The sequence below is a fragment of the Ranitomeya variabilis genome, chromosome 6 (genome assembly GCF_051348905.1).
Source record: "Ranitomeya variabilis isolate aRanVar5 chromosome 6, aRanVar5.hap1, whole genome shotgun sequence".
Taxonomy (NCBI): Eukaryota; Metazoa; Chordata; class Amphibia; order Anura; family Dendrobatidae; genus Ranitomeya; species Ranitomeya variabilis.
The window spans coordinates 270661631-270679187 of record NC_135237.1 but is presented as its reverse complement, the minus strand read 5'-3'; the positions used below and the strand labels follow the sequence as shown (position 1 = coordinate 270679187).

The 17557-nt window shown below is 42.8% G+C and overlaps 1 protein-coding gene across 1 annotated transcript in view; it reads right to left on the bottom strand.

Annotated features, from left to right (window-relative positions):
• The window catches only part of LOC143782306 (NFX1-type zinc finger-containing protein 1-like), a 390131-nt gene that overhangs the window by 221207 nt on the left and 151367 nt on the right, over positions 1 to 17557 (bottom strand). Inside the window, exons 6-9 of the mRNA XM_077269621.1 lie at positions 10112 to 10321; positions 7459 to 9096; positions 2985 to 3110; positions 2084 to 2229 (exon numbers count right to left, since the gene is read on the bottom strand). Of these exons, the coding sequence (XP_077125736.1) occupies positions 2084 to 2229; positions 2985 to 3110; positions 7459 to 9096; positions 10112 to 10321 (2120 nt within the window). The remainder of the gene's footprint in view (positions 1 to 2083; positions 2230 to 2984; positions 3111 to 7458; positions 9097 to 10111; positions 10322 to 17557) is intronic.

Genomic DNA, 17557 nt, shown 5'->3' with positions numbered 1-17557 from the left:
CATCCAATGACCCTGGGGTACGGTGGCCTATAAGATCCATTCAGATTAATTCATTATGGAGTTTAGTTTGCCAAATGGGGTCACTTCTGGGTGTTTCTGCTTTTTTGGCACCTCAGGGGCTCTGCTAATGCAATACCATGTTCAAATTTGTGTTCGTAAAATTAAATAGCACTCTTTGCTTTCAAACTTTTGCCATGTGTCCAAAAATTAGTTTCTGTCCACCTATGGGGTATCACTGTGAGAAATTGCACCAAACATATATAGTTTTTACTAGAAAAATCCAATGTGTGCAACAAAGCACTTGTTTTATGTCTTTATTAAAAATAATTCACTATGGTTCATGTGGTTGAATCTGAGAGGTTGCTCACATGTTTCAAGTGCTGGATCTATCTGAGGCTACTTTCACACTAGCGTCGTACGACGCACGACGAATTGCGTCGTTGCGACGTTCCGACGTAAGCAGTGAAAGCACCGCACAACGGGGGCAGCGGATGCTGTTTTTCAACGCATCCGCTGCCCCATTGTGAGGTGCGGGGAGGAGGGGGCGGAGTTCCAGCCAAGCATGCGCGGTCGGAAATGGCGGACACAACGCACCAAAAAACGTTACATGCAACGTTTTTTGGTGGCGACGGTCCGACGCAACACAACGCAACCGTCGCACGATGGTTGTGACGTGTGGCAATGCGTCGCACTGCGTCGCTAATGCAAGTCTATGGAGAAACGCATCCTGCAAGCACTTTTGCAGGATGCATTTTTTCTACAAAACGACGCATAGCGACGTGCAGTGCACGACGCTAGTGTGAAAGTAGCCTTAGGCCACATTCACATGCTCAGTTTTTGTTCAGTATTTAACATCAGTATTTGTAAGCTAAAACCAGGAGTGGAACAATCAGAGGAAAAGTATAATAGAAACACTTCACCACTTCTGCATTTATCATCCACTTCTGGTTTTGGCTTACAAATACTGTTGTAAAATACTCTCCAAATAATAACGTGTGAACGGGAACCAAGTAGCAACCTTAAAACTATCTTAATATATACTTACCTTGTAATGTCTTCACATCCTGTTCCGTCCAGATTTGTCCGGATCCCAGAATTCCAAGCGGTAGAAGTTCACCGACCTCCATATTGGGACAACCAAGTGATGAGTGTCTCAATATGGAAACTGCTGGTGGTACCAGCCTCTTGCGCGGTACCACCAGCGGAACACCATTGCACCAAACACACACACACTGTATACGCTGTATGCACCACACACACGCACACACAAACACACACTGTATATGCCGTACACACCACACACACACACACTGTATATGCCGTACGCAGCCTCTTGAGTGGTACCACCAGCGGAACACCATTGAGAACACGCCGCCGGGATCACCTGAATGATTCACTGACCGCTGCCATCTTTGCACAGGAGGGGCAGTTTTAATGTGACCGCCGCTATCTGCCTGCACAAAGATGGCGGCGATCTGATCTACTGCGCCTGCGCAAATTCCGCACAGGTGCAGTGAATCATACGGCTGCTCCCGTCAGCAGATGCACAAAGTGTTTACAGGCAGACAAAGCCGGTCATATTAAAGGGGTTTTAAGACTTTCGAAAAGCAACAGCATCGCTGGGACAAAAACAATGTATATAAGCGTAGGCGTCAAGCACATGAGTCCCCTGATGCAAAATAAAATGTTACCTTTACCTACTTTGCTTTCATTTTAACACGGGGGAGGGGTGAGTGCACATAGGAAAGAGGACACACAGGAGGGAGACAGCTCAAACCAGAGAACACATGAGACAGCACAGTGAAGAGAGAGAGAGAGGGAGACAGCAGACAAGGGGGATAGCACATGGGGTAGACAGGTCAAAGAAGAGAGCACAGACGGGAGAAGTCAGCACATGGGGAAAGAGAGAGTGGATAGGTGGGTGAGCTCATGGGAGGGAGAGATTCTCAACCCTGCAAAGCCTGCCTCCATCGTGACATTACTGCCATCCCGATGTGATAGCATCGGGCCTCCATCTAGTCAAACATAAACTTAAAGAAACATATTAGATCAATTTAGGAAAACCAATATGAAGTTGCACTACCTCAGCATGTAAGGCTCTCATGTATCCAGGTAGGTTCTGACGACTTTTTTGGCTTCGAATCTTGGAGAGTGAACATTTCTGCATAATCTCACTGCTGCTCCTTGACCCCACTCGAACAATGTTGCACTTCAAATACTTGAGTATCCCTTTAAATATAAAATTAAACATTTAATAGCTCACAACTTTTTCTGTGATATTATTAATTGTAATTATTATAAGATATTCTTCATCTTGCATAAATGTAAAACTTAAAATATTTGATCACTAAAGGAAACAAATATATAGACTTAAAGCTTACCTCCAGTTACAACTACATTTTGACATATTAGGACACTTCTTAATATATACTTACCTTGTAATGTCTTCACATCCTGTTCCATCCAGATGTGTCCGGATCCCAGAATTCCAAGCGGCGAAGTTCACTGACCTCCATATTGGGACACCCAAGTGATGGGTGTCTCAATATGGAAACTGCTGGTGGTACCAGCCTCTTGCACGGTACCACCAGCGGAACACCTTCGCAACACACACACTGTATACGCCGTACGCACTACAGAGGAGATGACATGAAAGGAGAAGATAGCAGATGGGGAGAGAGAAAGTGAGAGAGACAGAGCACAGGGGGAGACTGCTCAAATGGGACAGCACATGAGGGGAGAGCACAGGAAAGAGAGAGACAGCAGACAAGGGGGATAGCACATGGGGTAGACAGGTCAAAGAAGAGAGCACAGACGGGAGAAGTCAGCACATGGGGAAAGAGAGTGTAAAGGTGGGTGAGCACATGGGGGGGAGCGATTCTCAACGCTGCAAAGCCTGCCCCCATCGTGACATTACCACCTCCATCTAGTACTAATATAAGAAATATAGTTTATTACAGATCATGGAGAGAAGCAAAATTTACCTTCCAGAAACTGATCAAGGGCATGGTTAGTGTAGCACACAACCAGTATTGGATTACTCCCCTGCTTCCAAAGGTTAGAGTTATTGAGTAGTGCATACATAATTTTCAGCCCCACATAGGTTTTACCTGAAAATCAAATAAATACACAGAGGAATTAGGTATTATTAGCAAATAAACACAGCAAAGATATCTAATTCTTATAAAGCTAAGTTCCTATCTGCACGGATTGCTACAAACCTCATTCAGACGTATGGAATGGTAGCAGAAATTTCTATACTAATTCTGCCACTTAAAATGGAGGAAATTGGGAAAAATGGGATTTATTGTTCTAGCACTGCAGATTAAAAGAAGCACAACAGTAAAATAAGTTTTTTAACTAAAAAAGTAAAAAACAATACATACACATATGTACAACATTTTTGGTGCCCTTAGTAAGAATAAACCACAATGGTCACGGAAATAACTTGAAACTGACAAAAAGTAAATTTAAATTTAATGAATTTCAGCTAATGAAAATCTGCGCTTCAGCAGAAAAAATAATAAAGACTAATAAAACTTTAGACATCATCAGATGCCTGGACTATAGCAATGCCCACTATCCACCATGGCTAAAAAAAATCTGATATGGCCAACACCATGGCAACACCTGAGCATTTCACAAACAAGAAAAAAATTTAAATCCCCAAATCTAACAAAACAACTACCCTCCATTGATTGTCAAAAAAGCCTATAAAGCATTAAGACAACTGACACAAGCATAATGACCCCCGACAACCCAACAACCAGTTTTCAGTATAACGTCAGACAAAGCAAACCACAGGCTCGCACAGGACAAGTAAATTAAAAGGAACACATCCAGCCCATGAACGGATGAATTTTTTTCTTTTTTATTATTCTCTTATCAATCAATAAAAAATTCAAATTATCATCTTTGGATGTGAGTCCTGGCAAGCGCTGCCGTTCATGGGCTGGATGTGTTCGTTTTGATATAATTTGTATATTGTATATGTTCTTTAGGCTTACAGGTGGTTACCCAACCATTTCACAGGGGTCTACACACTGGCCTTCCTGACCCCTTCAACCATAGTAATGCACACCAGGTTAATTGTTAAAGCAATCCCTATAAACACATTGTACAAACGAGCTGCAGACAGCATTCCCAGACCTAATGGTAAGCCTCATCTTGTAGAAATGGAGGTGGCAAATAAGACTGTCATATTTGTTTACTCATTCATAACTCAGATATGCGATAAACTGACAGAGGCGTCCGATTATGTAGATGACAAAATGTTTCAGGTCTTGACGTCCTCAGTGCGTCTAATATATCGAAATGACTCATTTTAGTAACTAACCAACACACTATAATGTTAGACTATTTCACAGTGAAGGAAGGTGGAATGTGTCACATAACAAGTTATATATCTTATTACTATATCAACTCAATATTGTGGCTAAGCTTCATAAGAATACCAAGGTAACAGCCATTGTATTCCATAGTTTCCTTGCCATTGCATTGTTGAGGCTGATGGGAGCCGATATACACAAGCACTAGCATGGGTTCAATTGAAATGTTGGTGTCAGAGATTTACAGGTCATCTAATTGTTTAACAGACACGGCTGGAGCTCAGCTCCAACTACTTTGTATTATAGCTGGCAGCAGCTGCATATGGAGCAAGATCACCTCCTGAGCCCCTTCCACAGATGCGGACCCCTTCCCATGAGGTTCATTCACTTCTTAATTCAAGAAGGGTTTAAAATTCAATGAGACCAATACTCTTCTTTTTATGTTCTTTACCAAGGGGGCAATATCTCTGAAACCATATGGCGGTTTACAAGAAAAAAACAGAATACTTAGGAGAGCAGTGGGAATAAAACAATAGAAAAAATGACCACTTTTGACCTGGGGACAGGTTCTCTTTAAATATAATAAAAATGTATTTTCTGCCAATACAATTTGTTTTTGTGCATTGTCTACAAAATCAGTGCTAACCATATATACTGTAAGTACCTAAAGAGTAGCATCACCTCAGTACAGTTCTGTCAGCACCACAACAGTGTACATACGATAATACTAGTTATAGACTTCAGACAGACAGAATATAGGCCATAGACTTTTTAAAACTTAGACATGGGATGAATGGTTTGCCAACAGTCAATGCGGCTTCTGTTGGGGAGTTTTTATTTTTTATAGTGATAATATGTTGAAAAACATTGCACTTTACAGATTTTAAAGAAAACATATTTTATTGACTATGAAAGAAAAGGGGGCTAGTAGGAAGTTTCCATAATCAGTGATGGTTTGAGTAGCCATGTCATCTGCTGGTGTAGGTCCACTGTGTTTTATCAAGACCAAAGTCAGCGCAGCTGTCTACCAACAAATTTTAGAGAAGTTCATGATTCCCTCTGCCGACAAGACATGAATGGCCTTTTCTTAACAATCCCTTCAAGGCTACGGTTATCCCTCTTGCTTGTGCTCCTTTTTCCACCACACTTTTTCCTTCCACTCAACTTTCCATTAATATGCTTGGATGCAGCACTCTGAACAGCCAGCTTCTTTAACAATGACTTTTTGTGGCTTCCCCTCCTTATGCAGTGTGTCAATGACTGCCTTTTGGACATATGTTAAGTCAGAAGTCTTCCCCATGATTGTGGAGCCTACTGAAACAGACTAAGGGACCTTTTTAAACACTTAGGAACCCTTTGCAGGTGTTTTTGTTAATTATTCTAATTTACTGAGATAATGATTTTTGGGTTTTTATCAGCTGTAATAATCATCAACATTAGCAGAAATAAACACTTGAAATAGATCACTGTGTTTGTAATGACTCTATATAATGTATGAGTTTCTATTTTTGCATTGAAGACGTGAGATAAATTAACTTTTTGATGTTATTCCATTTTTGTGAGAAGCACCTGTATATTAGTAACTTACATAACCTGCTGTTTAACCCTTTCCCTGCAAAGGACATATGTCATATGTCTTTGCAGGGCGACGAATCATTAGCGAAGGATGTGAGAGATATGTTCTGGAGACTAATGGTTGTAATTCAGACAGGATCGCAGATGCAGCAGCAATCTAGGGTTCATCTTAAGGCCACGTTAACATGTTCAGTATTTGGTCAGTTTTTTACATCAATATCTGTAAGCCAAAACCAGGAGTGGGTGATAAATACAGAAGTGGTGACGTGTTTCTATGATACTTTTCCTCTAGTTGTTCCACTACCGATTTTGGCTTACAGATACTGATGTAAAATACTGACCAAATACTGAACGTGGGCTAAATCTGAAATTCTCAAAAACCCCACTTGTGATACTAGATGTTAAAGGGAACCTGTCACTCCGTTTTTCAAGATGAGATAAAAATAGCGTTAAATAGGGGCAGAGCTGTGCTTTACATTAGTGTATTTTTTGTGCCTTTATTCCCCACCTATGCTGCCGAAATACCTTTGTAAAGTCGCCGTTTTGGGCTGTCACTCACGCTGGTCTGGTCATATGGGCGTGGTGACATCGCTGTTTCTCCCCCAGATCTTGCTCAGCTTTCCGTTGGTGGCGTAGTGGTGTGCGCATGCCCAACAGGCGAATACACTGCGCAGCTGAAGGAAAAGAGTGCGATCTGCGCTATTCAGCGGTTTATCGTGGGCGCGGCCATCTTCCTGAGGCCTCGCGTGCGCAGTGGATTCGCCTGTTGGACATGCGCACACCACTACGCCACCAACGGAAAGATGAGCAAGATCTGGGGGAGAAACAGCGCTGTCACCACGCCCATATGACCAGACCAGCGTGAGTGACAGCCCAAAACGGCAACTTTACAAAGGTATTTCGGCAGCATAGGTGGGGAATAAAGGCACAAAAAATACACTAATGTAACGCCCAGCTCTGCCCCTATTTAACGCTATTTTTATCTCATCTTGAAAAAACGGGGTGACAGGTTCCCTTTAACATAAAAGCTGCATTTAACTACAGCTCACATTCCTGTTACCCACTTTAAACCATTTAACTTGGGCATTAAAGTGAGCCCTAGATTGCAGCTAAAACAATCATCCATGACTTATTTGAATGCTGGGATTCAGTCTGTTCAAGTCACTCCCCTTCTGACTTCAGCCAATTTTAAAGAAAGAGAAGAAGGTGGTCACTAATTGGCTTCAGGCTCAGAAGTCCTTACCCTGCAGCTAATCAGCAGACATTTGGGTTACTACTGGTCTATGACATCACCACTCCAAGGCAAGCAGAGACCATTGGAATGGCAGTGTTGGAGCATGGAGCAGAGTGTAGGTAAAGTATGCCATCTTTTGTTGTTTGCACCCCAAAGCAGTCCACATTGAAATTTCACAACAAAGAAGAGAATGCCTTTATAGTTCCCTAGTATATTTTTTATTACATGATTAAGAATTTATTTAGAGTATAATACAATACATTTTAATCACTATACTATGTATTGCATTGGAATTATTAACCAGAATATACATTTTTTTACCTGTTCCCGGAGGTCCTTGAATGATAGAAAGCTCACTTGTTAGAGCCATTTGAAATGCTTTGAACTGAGATCGGTCAAGCTGCAGTTCCTCTTTGGTCGGCCAAGTACTGGAATCAAGGACATTAAATTGCTTTTTTAAAAATCTGTTCAACAACTGAGTACCTAATCGGTATGAAGGCCCTCCTGCATTGTTATACTGTTGTGTTGTGGAGTTGTCAGATTTGATTATTTTCTCCAAGGTGTAACCAGTAGGATTCTGAGAGACATACAAAGGTGGGGACATTGCTGTGTTACAGAATACAATGTAATTCTGGAATGGAATTTCACTCGCCACCATTTCCTTCAAACCTTCCAACACATGACGATATGCTTCAAAGTAGGTTGTGGCTTCAACCATGAGAAATTTATCATCTACTGCATATTGTGTCAGCTGCTGCCGACTTTCTTCTGTAAAGATCAGGGCTATTACCCCATTTTGGAGATCGGAAACATTTCTGTCTGCAACAGTAGCAAAAAGCATATGTTTGAAATTGTCATTAGACAGGCAAACAAGAGATCCATAGAGAAGACGCTTTGAGATTTCCCAGCGAACATGTTTCAGGTTTTTGGTACTGAAATGGACCTCGTGAACTATTCCAGCACGAGTGCATAATGGAGAAAAGATCTTAGCATCAAAATAAATTCTAATATCATCAATTTTTGCTTTATTGAGATCCTTTGTTTTAAATGTAACAAGTCCAGAAATTCCATCTCTTAGAGGGCGAATGAAATCTTCTCGCATTAGGCGGAAATGTGTATCTAGGTAAGACCTAGCATCAGCATAGGATCCATCAATGATGTTTGGTCTCATTGAAGGCTTTTGAGACAAACAGATGTCTTCATAGGTTGGATAAATTGATAGTTGTCGAAAGTCACTTTCTATGCTCTCCTTGTTTCCTACAATGTAAATGTAATTGTCTGATTTCAAAGTTCCTTCTGCTTTTTTTTCTTCTAAGTGTTGAAGGAACTTATCCAGAGCCATCAATTTCTTCTTATTTTCTGTAGGCACAATATTCCCAGTATCTTCCATGTCGCGGAATGCATTTTGAACAAGGGTCTTAATTATTGTTACTTCCATGAAAGAACTAGATGGAAAGATACTTGCCAGTTCCGTAGCCAAAGTAATAATATGCTCAAAAAACAAAAATATTCTGTGCTGCTGTGTGATAGCTTTATAACTCTGCAACATGTGAAAAGGAAGAACTTGCTTCAGGAAACCAGATCCTTGGACTTGACCTAGGATATATATTACATTTTGCTGGTTTGTTGTGCTTGTGATGATTGTACTTAAGATATTCAGGAAACCTTCAACTGTTTGAAAATCTATTGTATTTTCATTAAGAAACTCCCTTAGTCCACTTCCCGGAGCAGCTAGTTTCATTATGATTTCAGATGGTTCCAATGTGATTAATTTGAAAATTGTTTGTAAATCTATTTTTTTATTCATGACAGATCTTTGGCGTATGGGCATGTCACCTCTGTTCCTTCTATTGTGCTCTATTTTGGACTCCTTAGATAATTCTGATAGGTTTTGCACACTCTTTGCTCTTGCAGCAAATCCAGTTTTATTTGCCTGGAAGGCACTTAATGTATTTGACACTAAAAAGAAAGGCAAAAAAATGAAAATATACTTTAAAATATATATTTAAAGGGACCCTGGCAGTTTCCTTATGCTGCCACTGTGCAGTAACAGATAAAATAATTCTAACAATCAGCCACTGAAAGGTTAATGAGTTGCAATTTTAAAGAATTTCTAAATTAATCTCTGCACCGCAAAGCTAGCAAAGAGGATGCTATGCTCTATTCATAAACAGGTTCTCCAACCGCAAATTTCTCCCTATTATAGAGAAACTGCCAATTATCAGCAGAGGGACATCCACAGCTCATTGCCTCACAATAGGCTCCTAACTGCAGAGAATAATATGTAAGATTGCATAAACTGATTGATCTTCAACATTCGCCAACACCATTGATAACCTCTTTGAAGAAGCAATAGTTCTCGTGTGATCGCCTTAGCTCCTTTATTGTTTCTTTTTATACCTCCATACCATGTAGGTACTAGCATTTTATTACAGCGCAGTCCTATTTACTTCAATGAAAGTAAGACACCCACAAATCTGATACTGATAGCATATCTTAAGCATATGCCATTAATATTATGAAAAAAAAACCTTTTTTAAGTGACAGAATGCTCATTTTAGTGCATCCTTGACTACTTTAATGAAGCTGACAGATGAACATGAACAATTAGTTATAAGTATGCTTGGCACATTCTTGTCAGCAATTAGAAGTTACTCAGAAAAACACAGCCAATACTATTTAGACAATTATGTTTTACTAGCATACAAATGTTAGCCTTTGCCTTAGTAAGTCAACAACTAAGCGCAATGCTACCTAATCCGAAACAACTTTATTACCTATTTTACACTAGAACTTTCCCTCACCTTTTTCAATGCTGTTATTCTAACAAATAAATAATGCAAAGTATTTCTGAGTCAATCTAACTGCGCTGTGAACTGCAAAATGTCTTTATATAAATTATTTCACTTGGCATTCATAAAATATTGTTTCACTTTAAACAGCAAAAAAGTTTCTGCGTGTGCACGGAATGTACCTTTCATCTCGGTGCTATAAGGTGTGGCCAAGTTTTGGCTACCATATCTCAGAGGACTTTTGTGGCGATTCGATAGCCTCCCCGGTGAACCACCATAGGGCTGTTGCTGGCTTGCTTGGCCTAATGTCTGAACTTGTGGATTATTATTTCGCCTACCACCAGTTGTGTCATTTTGCTGTGTCCTATCTCTGTAGGCTCCTTGAGCTGCACCTGGAAATAAAATAGATAAAAATGTGCTACAATGTCTTGTGACTAAGAAGATAATAAAAAATATAGATTTCGTTTTTTTGGTTTGTTTTCATTTTTCAAGGACAGTAAATATATTTTCATGTACACTGGAATGACGAGACCTAGCTACATTAACTGACTCAGCTGGTATAACTACTGTAGTCTTCATTTGGAAAGCAGCTATATTTCATTACACAAATTCTTACTGTAGCCCAGGCTTAAAAGAATATAAACAATTACATGGAATTGTGATCCTTTAAAACAACATTTTTATCATTCTTATTTGTATACAAATATATTATAAAAATAGTGTTTTTATGGCCAATATTTATCAGTAAAGCACTGCACTCTATGATAGTGCTTACACCGTGTTTTGGTGTTTGACATTTATTAATAACAGAAAATCCGAATACATGGCAAACAAATCCGGGAAAAAAGTACTAGTGACTATGTGAGATGATAACCCGGATTGTAGAATTCATCGCTCCAAACATAGATATCAAAAAAAGGGAGAACCAGGAGCCAGAAGTACAAATATATAAAAAGAATCTTTATTAATACACAATATAAAAATCAGGACATAGGTGCTGATGCCAAGCATTCCACAGCACTACACAAAAGGGGAAAGAAAACGGACCTAAACCAATCCACCCCAACGCTATGCACAGTAGGGACACAAACAATAATAAGTAGTTAGCCCCATGTAGTGACCCCTATGGAAAAGGGTCCAATGCAGCGGTGTGGACAATAAACACTACATAGCAGAGAGTAATAATCGCATGGGAAGTGAGGGACACAAGAGTAAAGTGACTGTGTCAGTAACCGGCAAAAAAAGTTTGAGGCAAGTGCACTAATACATCGTATTAAATGGCCCAGACACAGACGCAACAAGTGTGAGCACCATGCTTACCCATGCAGAGGGGGGAAGAGGAGAAGGGATCCCGCCGGTGGATAGCCCCGACGCGCGTTTCGCGGCGTCCCCTTGAGGAAGCGGCGCGTGTACGATCCTCACAAGATCTTCTCTACTCCCCTCTTATCTCTTCTTCTCACAACCACATCCAAGACTTCTCCCGTGCTTTACCCATACTCTGGAACTCTCTACCCAATACATCATACTCTCAACTACCATAGAAACTTTCAAAAAGAACCTGAAGACTCACCTCTTCCGACAAGCCTAAAGCCTGCAGTGATTCTTAGTCTACTGAACAGCCGCACAACCAGCTCTACCCTCTCCTAGAGTATCCTCACCCATCCCCTGCAGAGTGTGAGCCCTCGCGGGCAGGGTCCTCCCTCCTTCTGTACCTGTCAGTGCCTTGTTTTTTACTCATGTTTATTGTATTTGTCTATATTTCCCCCTTTTCACATGTAAAGCGCCATGGAATAAATGGCGCTATAAAAATGTATAATAATAATAATAATAATAATAAAAAGAGGACCTGTCCCCAGTGGCGTAGGAAGGGGGGTGCGGGGGGGCGGGCCGCCCCGGGCGGCACAATGCCGGGGGCGGCTCCGACCCAGAGAGGAGGAGGAAGAAAAAAAAAAAAAAGAGAGACGCGGGCCCTTTAAATCTTCGGGCGGCGCCGACCGCCGCCACGACCAGGCCCCCTCCCTCCCGGTGCCAGCGCTGGCATTGGGCCCCCCTTTAATACTCACCTCTCCTGGTTCCTGCGGCAGCTGCAGCGTCTTCAGCGCCCTCTGACTCTGCGATGTCTCAGGGCAGAGGGTGCGATGACATCATCACTGCGCGCTCAGCCTCTCTGTCCTGAGCGTTGCAGAGCCGGAGAGACGCTGAGTGCACGGGACCTGCGCTGGGAACGGGAGAGGTGAGGATTTTACTTTTTTTTTTTTTTTTCTTTATGTCTGACTCAGACAGACTGGGGGCAATATGCTGGAGACAGACTGGGGGCAATATGCTGAAGACAGACTGGGGGTAATATGCTGGAGACAGACTGGGGGCAATATGCTGAAGACAGACTGGGGGCAATATGCTGGAGACAGACTGGGGGTAATATGCTGGAGACAGACTGGGGGCAATATGCTGGAGACAGACTGGGGGTAATATGCTGGAGACAGACTGGGGGCAATATGCTGAAGACAGACTGGGGGCAATATGCTGGAGACAGACTGGGGGTAATATGCTGGAGACAGACTGGGGGCAATATGCTGGAGACAGACTGGGGGTAATATGCTGAAGACAGACTGGGGGTAATATGCTGGAGACAGACTGGGGGCAATATGCTGGAGACAGACTGGGGGCAATATGCTGGAGACAGACTGGGGGCAATATGCTGGAGACAGACTGGGGGCAGATTGCTGGAGACAGACTGGGGGCAATATGCTGGAGACAGACTGGGGGTAATATGCTGGAGACAGACTGGGGGCAATATGCTGGAGACAGACTGGGGGCAATATGCTGGAGACAGACTGGGGGCAATATGCTGAAGACAGACTGGGGGCAATATGCTGAAGACAGACTGGGGGCAATATGCTGGAGACAGACTGGGGGCAATATGCTGAAGACAGACTGGGGGCAATATGCTGAAGACAGACTGGGGGCAATATGCTGAAGACAGACTGGGGGCAATATGCTGGAGACAGACTGGGGGTAATATGCTGGAGACAGACTGGGGGCAATATGCTGAAGACAGACTGGGGGCAATATGCTGAAGACAGACTGGGGGCAATATGCTGAAGACAGACTGGGGGCAATATGCTGGAGACAGACTGGGGGTAATATGCTGGAGACAGACTGGGGGCAATATGCTGGAGACAGACTGGGGGTAATATGCTGGAGACAGACTGGGGGCAATATGCTGAAGACAGACTGGGGGCAATATGCTGGAGACAGACTGGGGGTAATATGCTGGAGACAGACTGGGGGCAATATGCTGGAGACAGACTGGGGGTAATATGCTGAAGACAGACTGGGGGTAATATGCTGGAGACAGACTGGGGGCAATATGCTGGAGACAGACTGGGGGCAATATGCTGGAGACAGACTGGGGGCAATATGCTGGAGACAGACTGGGGGCAGATTGCTGGAGACAGACTGGGGGCAATATGCTGGAGACAGACTGGGGGTAATATGCTGGAGACAGACTGGGGGCAATATGCTGGAGACAGACTGGGGGCAATATGCTGGAGACAGACTGGGGGCAGATTGCTGGACACACTGGGGCAATGCTGGACGCACTGGGGGCAATGCTGGACACACTGGGGGCAATGCTGGACACACTGGGGGCAATGCTGGACACACTGGGGCAGATTGCTGGACACACTGGGGGCAATGCTGAACACTGGGGCAGATTGCTGGACACACTGGGGGCAATGCTGGACACTGGGGGCAATGCTGGACACTGGGGGAAATGCTGGACACTGGGGCAGATTGCTGGACACACTGGGGGCAATGCTGGACACTGGGGCAGATTGCTGGACACACTGGGGGCAATGCTGGACACTGGGGGCAATGCTGGACACTGGGGGCAATGCTGGACACTGGGGGCAATGCTGGACACACTGGGGGCAATGCTGGACACTGGGGCAGATTGCTGGACGCACTGGGGGCAGATTGCTGGACGCACTGGGGGCAGATTGCTGGATGCACTGGGGGCAGATTGCTGGACGCACTGGGGGCAGATTGCTGGACACACTGGGGGCAATGCTGGACACTGGGGCAGATTGCTGGACACACTGGGGGCAATGCTGGACACTGGGGCAGAATGCTGGACACACTGGGGGCAATGCTGGACACTGGGGCAGATTGCTGGACACACTGGGGGCAATTCTGGACACTGGGGGCAATGCTGGACACTGGGACAGATTGCTGGACACACTAAGGCAATGCTGGACACACTGGGGCAATGCTGGACACTGCGCCTGTGCGGCCGCCCTGCTTGTGAATCCCAGCCCCGCACTCTGCATAATGCATAACACACTGCGGGGCTGGGATTACCAAGGTGGGTGGCCGCACAGGCACAGTCTGCAAGCCTGGCTGTGACGTCAGACGGCCAGAGCTCTCTGCGCCTGCACCAAACAGCGATACACAGCGCAGGCGCCGGATTTCATAGGTAAACAGTGCTGAGGGGGCGGTGCCCGGCGTTGAGTGACGGCAATGGGGGGGGGGCGGCGCCAAACTCGGAATCAGCCCCGGGCGGCAAAAGCTCTAGCTACGCCAGTGCCTGTCCCCAAGTCAAACGTGACCAGTTGATGTCTTTATTTTATTTCCTCTGCTACCCTGAGTAATGAATTTCATTTTCTTTATTAAATATGCTAAATGGTGTGACCGATAGGGTGGTAATGGAGAGCAATCTAAAGACAAGTCCCCATAGAATTCAGTGTGCCACGATCTCTTGGTTAAGATAATAAAAATTAGCACTGACTATTGACAGGTCCTATTTCTTAGTAACAGAGGAACAGACTGAATAGACAAAGGTATTGCTGGACTTGTCTTTGAAAGAGTTACATGTGCATATAAATTGTTTGGGGGTGAAATCCTGCTGACAAATTCCCTTTAAGCCTCCTGTACATTTTAGATAGTTGTAGGACAAGCAATGGTGTACTTTGCCCAGCGTTTCCACTTTCTCTATGAGAGTCGCCGCCAAAAACATTTCTAGTGGCGGCTTATCTCTTAACCCCTTCCCCCCGAAGCCTGTATTCACCTTCCTGACCAGGCCAATTTTTTCAATTCTGACCACTATCACTTTATGAGGTTATAACTCTAGAACGCTTCAATGAATACCACTGATTCTGAGACTGTTTTCTCGTGACATATTGTACTTCATGATACTGGTAAAATGTATTTTGATATGATTTGTGTTCACTTGTGAAAAAATCGGAAGCTTTTAATTTTCATGCCCTTAAATCAGAAAGTCTTGTTACACAAACTAGTTAATGAATAACATGGCAGATGTTTTTTGCCAGGGGGGGGCAATAACCATGGACCCTCTCTAGGCTATTAATATCTGCCCTCAGTCACTGGCTTTACCACTCTGGCAGAGAAAATTGCGGGGGAGCCCACGCCAATTTTTTCCGCGATTTAACCCTTTATTTTACAAGCTAAAGCGCCCAAAATTTGCACATACACACTACTAAAATTAGTAGTGTGGAATATGCAAGAAAAAAAGGGATAGGAGATGGTTTACTGTATGTAAACCATGTCTCATATCCTGTCGGGTTTGTGAAGGAAAAAGAAAAAGTCACACTCCTGGTCCGTGTGTAATCCATATTTTTCTCGCCCCCATAGACTTTCATTGGCGATTTTTTTTTGCGCAATACGGTGACAAACACAGCATGCTGCGATTTTCTACGGCCGTACAATACCGTATATTACGGATCAGTAAAATACGGCAGATAGGAGCTGGGACATAGAGAATCATTGTACCGTGTGCAAGCCGTATTTTCTGCACCTCTCATACGTCCGTAAAACTCGCTAGTGTGACGCCGGCCTCAGTGACAGAGCCAATTTGGTACTTAATGTAAGCCAAATTTTACAATTCTGACCTACCAATTTATGAGGTTATAGCTCTGGAACCCTTCAATGGATCCCACTGATTCTGAGAATGTTTTTTCGTGACATATTTTACTTCACACTAGTGGTAAAATTTCTTTGATATAACTTGCATTTATTTATGAAAAAATGGAAATTTGGCAAGTATTTTGAAAATTGTGCAATTTTCAAACTTTTCATTTTTGTACACTTAAATCAGAGAGTGGTGTAAAAAAATAGTTAATAAATAACATGTTCCACATGTCTACTTTACATAAACACAATTTTGGAACCATAATTCTTTTTTGCTAGGACGTTATAGAGGTTAAAAGTTTACCAGCGATTTCACATTTCTCCAACAAAATTTACAAAACCATTTTTTTTAGGAACCACAAAATTTACAAAACCATTTTTTTTTAGGAACGACCTCACACTTGAAGTTAGTTTGGGGGATCAATATAACAGAAAATATCCAAAAGTGATACCATTCTAAAAACTACACCCTTCAGGATGCGCAAAACCTCATTCTAGAAGTTTATTAACCCTTCAGGTGCTTCACAGGAATTAATTGAATGTGTAAAGATAAAATAAACATTTAACTTTCTTTCACAAAAATTTTCCTTTAGACTTAATTTTTTTTTTTACTTTCACAAGGGTAACAGGAGAAAATGGACCATACAATTTGTTGGGCAATTTCTCCCAAGTATGCCGATACCCTATATGTTTGGACACATGGCAGGACTCGGAAGGGAAGGAGCGACATTTCATTTTTTGAATGTGAAATTTGTTGGCATAATTAGCAGACGCCATGTCATGTTTGGAGAGCCCCTGATGTGATTAAACAGTGGAATCCTCCTACAAGTTATCCCATTTTTGTAACTAGACCCCTAGGGAACTTATCAAGATGTGTATTGAGAACCTTGAACCCCAATGTGCTTCACAGAAGATTATAATGTTGAGCAGTGAAAATAAAAAAATCACATTTCATAGAGACATCTTTTTTAGCTCCAAATTTTCCTAAGGTAACAGGAGAAATTGCTCCATACAGTATGTTGTGCAATTTCTCCTGAGTTCGTCGATACCCAATATGTGGAGTAAAACAAATATTTGGGCACACGGCAGGGCTTGGAAGGGAAGGAGCGCCATTTGACTTTTTGAATGCATAATTTGCTGGAATAATTAGTGGATGCCATGTCGCATTTGGAGAAACCCTAATGTGCCTAAACAGTGGAAATCCCCCACAATTGACATCATTTTGGAAATTAGACTCTTTATGGAACTTAACTAGATGTGTATTGAGCACTTTAAACCCACAGGTGCTTCACGAAGTTTATAACGTAGAGCAGTGTAAATAAAAAAAAAAAAATCACATTTCCCCAAATAAATCCTTTTTAGCTACAAATTTTGTATTTTCACAAAGGTTAACAGGAGAAAATGGACCCCAAAATTTGTTGTGCAATTTCTCCTGAGTTCACTGATACCCCATATGTGGTTGAAAACTACTTTTGAGGCACAGTGCGAAGCTCAGAAGGGAAGTAGCGCCATATTATAGTGCAGATTTTGCTGCACATATTTGAGGGTGCCATGTTACATTTCAGAGCCCCTGAGGTGCCAGAACAGCAGAACACCCCATAAGTGACCCCATTTTACAAACTAAACCTCTCAATGAATTCATCTAGGGGTGCAATAATTGTAATGACACCAAAGGTGTCACAGAATTTTATACCATTGGG